Raw genomic sequence first — 7,844 nt, forward strand, 5'->3', positions numbered from 1 at the left:
CCGGAAAGGAAGACAGGAATCCTTTTGTTATCTCATGTGAGGCATCTGCTTAGTTTTTCATTTGGAGGATAAGCGATGTGTAATTGGGAAGTAGACTATGTTACCACATTCTGACAGTCTATTTATAAATCCTTAGGTATAAAACTTTACGTCATGTTTTATTCTTCTATACTCTGGAGTTAGGTTCAGTGCTTAATTTGTAAAGAAAGGTGACGAGGCGCAAGCAATGACAATAATACCGTCCTTAAGAAGCGCACATTCAAAATCATAACACGTTTATTGTACGTACTAGTGTTAGATGTTTACAACCACGTATTCTACATCATACACAAAGTAGTAGTACGTGCAGAAAAAATAATTAAAGGCAACCGCAGGACAAATAATAAATAATAAAAAGCCTGTGTACATGTTTTTATGGTTTTGCATTTAAATAATTAAAAAAAAAAAATAAGAAGAAGACGACATTCAGTGGACTCCCGAAGGACGAAATTAACTTAAAAAACAAATACGCTCCGCAACACGAATTGGTTTGATCCACGGTCTGCACTATTATTACAATGTGTATGCAGCAGAAGCCGCTGCAAAATCGATTAATTAAACTTAGGTAGTTGTTAACTTCATATGTTTTTGTTCTGCATTAATTACATTCTGTTCATTGAAAAAGGCAAGAGAGCACTAGATCGTTAATATTTTTTATTGTTTTGGTTTAATATAGCAGGTTAATGTTCCTATTGAAGTAGACTGTAATATTTTCTTTTTCATCAAAACTTTGTCGTTGTCCTTTGTTGAAATTAATCATATTTTATGGTGTATTACTCATTTAATCAAACCAAGTAGTGTAAGAATCAACTAAGCTTATTGGTGTATAAAAAACGACAATAGAGTTGCAAGTGTCCTCTTAAAGGCACTCAAGCTGAAATCATGAAGTAATTTAAAGTAGGCTACAGACGTGGCAGCGTCTGCCCCTCTTTAGCGCGCACGCAAGAACTTGCAGACTTCATACAACTGTGTTGAGAATTTAAAAGTAAAGCGTTTTGTGAGACAGGGGTACCGGGAATATGACTCCACGCCCGTAGTTTGCAGGGCTTTGCCCGGACAAGCCCCGGCACAAGTTAAGCACTGGTTAGGTTAAATAACTGTGTAGGAGTTGGGAGGGTAAGCACAGTAGTTGGCTGCAATAACATCAACAAATCCTAATGTACAGTACTCTTTATGAACGCTGTTTAAATTATTCAAATCGAGTTTCAGACCATGGGAACATCATTTGTCCTTGAGCAGTCAGTTTAATGATCACTGGCAGTGCTACAGCTGTTAGGCTCTCACATGGTAATCTGTTTCATACACCATATGTAATACTATACCCTGCTAGTGCTAGCTTGTGTACTCAGCTTCCACTTGTGCCCTGTAGTCCTCCTGTCTGTACTTGGGTTAATCTTCTCTACTCCATTGTCTATTATTGTCACAGTGACACCACTGTGTTCATGCATGTTTGTATACAGATCTGTCCCAAAGGTTACTCTGCTTATGCTATGTTGACTAACATTGTTGTTTAGTTGGTCCTGGAGGCTAAACAGCAGGTGATGCTTGCTTTTATTTATAAAGGAGGTAAATTGGTGGTTTCCATCTGAGTTTCCAACACATTGTCATTAATGGAAATGGTGTGTAGTGTACATTACATTTTCTGTTTAATTTTTGTGTGATGTATTTAGCTGTTACTTTAAAAGTCCATCTGAAAGTAATGCCATTAGGTGTTTCTTGTAAAATGTTAATAGTACAAAACCCCCATATGGAATAAAGGAGATGCCCCTTTCCATTTATGGGTATTTCCATTCTGGTTGTGTTCACTTGAGTTACAGCAGTAAAAGCACCAAGCCTGTGTTCTTCACAGAATGACAGACCATCACTGTTTAACCTGCAGTAAAACGTGCAGCTGGGAATGTCTTTATGGAAAGCCAACAAATTGGTAGAACAAACAGAAGGCATACCTATGGAATAGTGTTGTAAACCAGAGCTGTCAAGAATGCATACATGTCCACTGATGTCTTAAAGAGCCATACAACAAAACATGTATTACTCACAGAAATGACTTTACTGTTCAAAGGCAATGGTACTATTTGATAATAACAATTGTTGTAAGTGTAAGGAAATGACTCTGCCACTTTAAGGTGACAGATTAAATTTATGTTTTTCACAACTCTAAAGATGTGATCTGGGGCTCCAGGCAATTTCCTCGTTGCTAGCCCCTAAAACTTGCTCTGAGTTTGCTCTGTTAGAATCTAATTATATAAACAGCTAAGAGGTTGTATTTAAAATATGTAGTACTGTGGCTGATGCTGTCACAGCGTACTGTACGATTATTGATTTGCCTCTGTAAATGAACCCAGAGATTAACAATGTGAAAGGTCATTGCGCTGTTACTGTGGATATGAATCACATTTATTTAGCATTACAAAGGTGGAATAAGTGGCTTGTGGTTTAGAAAACTGAGGTAATGCAAAACACTGTCCAAGCAGAGTACACAGTGAAAACGATATGTTCAGTTAACGTCTTAGTTGAACTGTTGATTGTTTTGTTGAAGCTTTGCTGTAGTGCAGTGCTTCAGTGAGGCCAGACTGTAAGTCTGGCTTGACGTGAGTGGAAAAGCGTCAGTAACTTGGGCATTTCTGTAAACAGGTCCAGTAAACACTGAACAATTAGATGCCCTAGATGTTGGGAACAGTGTCAGGGATGAGGGTACTAAAATCCTTCATTTAGGTTACATTAGATTATTTAAAGCACCTGGCTACTATGCCCCCCCACCCTCCTCTACCCAAAGTACGTTAACAGGTACACTCACATCTATAGCTGCAAATCATCTGCCCACATGCATCATCCTGTGACAGAGATCGAATGACACTTAATGTTAGATCTCCTTCCCGATCGGTGAGGGCACTAGAAAGAAAGAACAGAGTAACTTTAAACAAATGGCAAGACAATTTGTTCCGAAGGGTAGGTGGAAGTCAGCCATTTAGGAAAGGGGCGGGGCTACGGCACCCAAGCTCACTGACCTGGACGGTAAACGGCGTGGCATCTGAGGATTGGAGGAGCGGATGCACTCGTTAACCTAGGGGTCATGGGCGAGGGTATAAATAGGGCCGTGGCTTTGTGATCTGTTCCTTTGCATATGGTTAAGCCAAATAACCAAGAAGGAGCCTGTGTTGTTTATACGAAAAACCGTGAGTGTTCTTCTTGTCTGTGTAATAACACTGTTTGTCTTGTGTGTCGTTTCTCACGAAGAATACTGAGCACGATCCGGAGCTGCAGCCGCAGGCCAGCGTAAAACCCGGATATCACCACTCACCGGTTTCCACTACAGGAACTGTCTTTTGCACCACGAGCACTAAAATCACACACTGTCGGAATTGTGTCTGTGTTTTTTGTTTTGTGTTGGTGAAAGGACTGGATTTTGGGTTACAGGTCAATCCCGTGGGATTATAATCAGAAGTGATACACGCCGCTTTATCCCCGAGTATGCCACAGTGGTCAATCCCTTAATTGACCTCACCAGAAAGAGCGCACCGAATTTAATTAAGTGGTCAGTAGAATGTCAGGTGGCGTTTGATACTGTTAAGCAGAAACTATGCCAGGCCCCCGCTCTCATTACTCCAGACTTCACCAAGCGATTCTTCCTCCACACCAATGCGACGGATGTGGGTTTGGGTGCAGTCCTGTCCCAAAGGGTAAACGGAGTAGAACATCCCATACTGTACATTAGTAACAAAATGCTCCCTCGAGAGCACAACTACTCCGTCGTCGAAAAGGAGTGTTTGGCCATTAAATGGGCTACTCACTCCTTAAGATACTACCTGCTGAGGCACTCATTTGGTCTCGTCACTGACCACTCCCCACTCACGTGGTTAAGCACAGTGAAGGACAGCAATGCCCAAATAACTCGGTGGTATCTGGCATTGCAGCCCTTCAGGTACCACATGGTACACCGTGCAGGGAAAGACCACCAAAATGCGGATTATTTTTCCCGGGAAGGGGGAGCAATGGGTAAGGTAGATTTAGCCGAGTGTTCCTTCGGCTCCACTCTGAGCGGTGGGATATGTGACAGAGATCGAATGACGCTTGGTGTTAGATCTCCTTCCCGATCGGTGAGGGCACTAGAAAGAAGGAACAGAGTAACCTTAAACAAATGGCAAGACAATTTGTTCCGAAGGGTAGGTGGAAGTCGGCCATTTAGGAAAGGGGCGGAGCTACGGCACCCAAGCTCACTGACCCGGACGGTAAACGGCGTGGCATCTGAGGATTGGAGGAGCGGATGCACTCGTTAACCTAGGGGTCATGGGCGAGGGTATAAATAGGGGGCGTGGCTTTGTGATCTGTTCCTTTGCATATGGTTAAGCCAAATAACCAATTAATTTAATAAACACCCTTGCACCTGTACATCATCGTCTGTGTCATTTATCCACTCTGCACTGCACTCACCTGCACATATTCACCACTTTGCCACACATCCTCAGGTAGGCAGCCACTGATGTAGATGAAATATGAGCTTAAAGCTAGTATTTTTCTCGAAGGGAGGCTTGATGTCAGAGATAACTGTTACGTACAGCTGTGTGCTCTTAACAGGTTGCACATGTCTGCCTGTTACCATTATATTACAACAGGGTACTGAAAGTGATTCCTGTTATACGGTTAGCTCCTGTAGCAAATAGTCCTGTCTATCTGTGTGTATGCTGAAGAGCGCCAAATCCATGAGAACATCTTGGAGAAATACATGAGGCAACACCAGCTTTTCCAGGTTTTTTTTTTTTTTTTTTTTTTTTTTTAAAACTCAACCTTTTATTTTTTCTATACAAATGATCTACTAAAATCATTACATTATTATAAATCTGTGATCAGAAATGCTGTTAAAAAGACAAATAATATATACCAGTTTTTTCTAGATATTTTTTGTGAGGAGGGCAAAAAGAAAATGACAATACAGTGGGCATAGTTCCAATTGTTTTTTGTTTTGTTTTGTTTTTATCAAATATAACATCACCTCTTTATAAAGCTGATTCATACTGCACTTATTTTTAGTTGAGTTGTGCAAAGCGTAAAGGACTATGCATTGCAAATATGTATGCCAGAGCCTCTGAGAGAAAAAATACAACATACTGGGTGTGAGATTAATCATACATCATACAAACAAGTATTTCATTTTCACCCATTAACTGCTAAGGAGTTAAATATAAACATATGACTAAAGAGTAGTTTAAAATAAATACTGTGATAGCATGGGAGAAACCTTTAATTATAGTGCAAATTGGTTATTCTCATCATTACACTGCATTACACTTTGTTTTCTTAACTCATACAGTACCTGTCTCATTCTTTCTTTTGTACAGTAGAAGAGTGCATCATTCCTAAAAGTGGACCACAGAACCACATCACTACTTGCTTCTGATCGGAGACTATTATGGATTGATTCTACTGCCAATCACATATCGCTGGGAATGCTAGAAATGTGAAGCCTTATTTGGAATAACACTGAAAGCCCTGTAAGTGGTAGAACAGAGGTTCTTCTAGTCAAAATGTGTGCCATTTACCAAGCATGCTTCTTTCAGTATTTCTAGATTTACCACTATTGTGTTTAATAGTTGTAGATGAGTATCTGTTCCATTCTTGCTGAATCAGAAGAGAAAACATACATGATAAAATCTTTCAAAATATGATATTTCTCATAATCAAATATACCACTTGAAAAATGAGTGTTTTTAAACAGTACCAGTTTTTAAAAAAATAAGCAAGAACCAACAACCTTAGCCAAAAGCTTTGCTCTATAGAATTAACTAATGTTCTTCATAAAGTCTATTGAAACCTGCTGACGTTAACATATTGAATTACCACTTTGTAGTTTTCCATATATTTAAGTAAAAAATGTGACATTTCAAAATCTAACATGAAATACTGTACTATTATTATGGCTTCCATTTTGTAGTTTCTTTGATTACATGATGTTAAATAAAATTATGCTCATACAGTTTTTTTTTTAGTTTTTTTTAATGATGTCTCAATACTAAAACTCTACGTGATGCTAACCTTTTTGGCCATAGCTGTACAGTAAACCATTACTGAGAAAACCCATGAGTGATGACTACATTTGTGGCTCCAAAATAATGTGTCATTCATGAGAACATAATTAACTTGTGTTGCAAAGCAACTCACTACTACACTATAACTCAGTTATGGCCTGTAGAAACATGTCAGAACAACTCATTATTTTATCAGCCTTGTGGTTTTTGCTTGATGAACTCATCAGTTCTATATACTCTCTCTCTCTCTCTCTCCAGTCCCAGTCAACTTTTGTTACTTTTTGTAACTTTTGTTATCAGCATTATGAGACTATCAAGAAACAAATGTGTTGCAGGTTGAAGCGATTAGATTGTTCTTTTGAGTTCCTTACTCATTTTATTCTTTTCAGAAAAATGACGGCAAACTTTGCACTCGCTTCAAAATGTTTTTAATAAATTAATCTCTCTATAAAACAAACTCCTTTTACGAAAATCAGACCTGCCTCAAAATAAAAGCAAGCAGTTCTACTGATATGTACAAAATGTTTAATAGTTTAAAAAATATACCCACAATTTTATTTTTAAGTTTATGCTACTAAAATACCCAAACTAATGTCTTATTCAGCTATGCACACTCAAGCATCATACTTACACTAGCTACATAGGCCTTAATACCCTTGAAAAATTCAAATTTTCACTAAGGATTTGGACACTTAAAGGCATATTTAAAGTTATTGCATTTATAAAATAAAGATCTTAAAAAATGTGAATTAACCCTCCACAAATTAACAAAACAAATACAATATACAGTATTGCCCAGCTGATCTGATCCTTGTGCACCTGAATATTTAAACATTATAGCAGAGTATCCAGTATTATAAAATCCTAATCTTTTGTAGTACTAGCTATCTGACAGGTTGCTTGCAAAGCCACATAAAGCTTTAAAATACCAAAAAAAAAAAAAAAAAAAAAAAAGGCTTTCAGTTCCATTTGATTCTCTTGTACTGCTTGATTGATTGCCAGAGCTACAGGCTGCCGTTTTATTTTTATTTTTTCTTATTTTTGATTTTATTTATTTTGCAGCACTTATTTGACGATGCTTTTTCAGGTATACTTTTCAATCATATCTAGACTACACAGGCACACATTCCACAATGTTCAAATAACGGCAAACAACATCCACTGATGAGTTTAGTAAGCCATTGGTGAGGTAACGGAAAATATTAGCAGTCCAAAAATGTATATTTGATTCACATTTCAAACATTTAGTCATTTAGCGTCCACCATTTTTTTTTCTTCGTTTTTACAGCTGCCCCTATTATTATTTTTATAATCGTCCAAGCAGTGGTGGCTTCAGATATTTTAGTGATTTACATTATTTCCCTTGTCTAGCGACTGAATTAAAGGCAAATTTTACAGCTTTTTAATGTATTTTTGGACCCAGTTCAGACTATTCCATGGATATTATACTTGCTTAATGACTCATGTTATTCAAACCTGTTCAATGAAGCAGTGGCTTTCCTGCAGTATAAATCCATAATAGAACACTGCGTGAGTTATAAAGTTCAGCAGCGCATAACACATACTGTATCTGGTGGATTCAAGATGCTGCACATTACTTAAATCATTATACTGATGCCAGCCAAAGCCACAACGTGAACCTCTATATTTTTTTTTTTAAATTACATTTTTAGTTTAACTTATTTAAACAGTTGTAATTTTTTCTAATATAAAATGTGTGTAAATTGTATTAAAACAATTGTTTCTTTCCCTTATTGCTAGTCAAGCCATCTAGCAATGCAA

General features: G+C 37.8%; 1 protein-coding gene across 1 annotated transcript in view; it reads right to left on the reverse strand.

The window, feature by feature from the left end:
• LOC121329156 (RELT-like protein 1) overlaps positions 1-2,926 on the reverse strand; it is a 39,936-nt gene extending 37,010 nt beyond the window's left edge. The window contains exon 1 of the mRNA XM_041274574.1: positions 2,837-2,926. Coding sequence (XP_041130508.1) covers positions 2,837-2,855 — 19 coding nt within the window. The 5' untranslated portion in view covers positions 2,856-2,926. The remainder of the gene's footprint in view (positions 1-2,836) is intronic.
• Positions 2,927-7,844: the final 4,918 nt, after the last annotated feature.

The sequence above is a fragment of the Polyodon spathula genome, chromosome 2 (assembly GCF_017654505.1).
Source record: "Polyodon spathula isolate WHYD16114869_AA chromosome 2, ASM1765450v1, whole genome shotgun sequence".
Taxonomy (NCBI): domain Eukaryota; kingdom Metazoa; phylum Chordata; class Actinopteri; order Acipenseriformes; family Polyodontidae; genus Polyodon; species Polyodon spathula.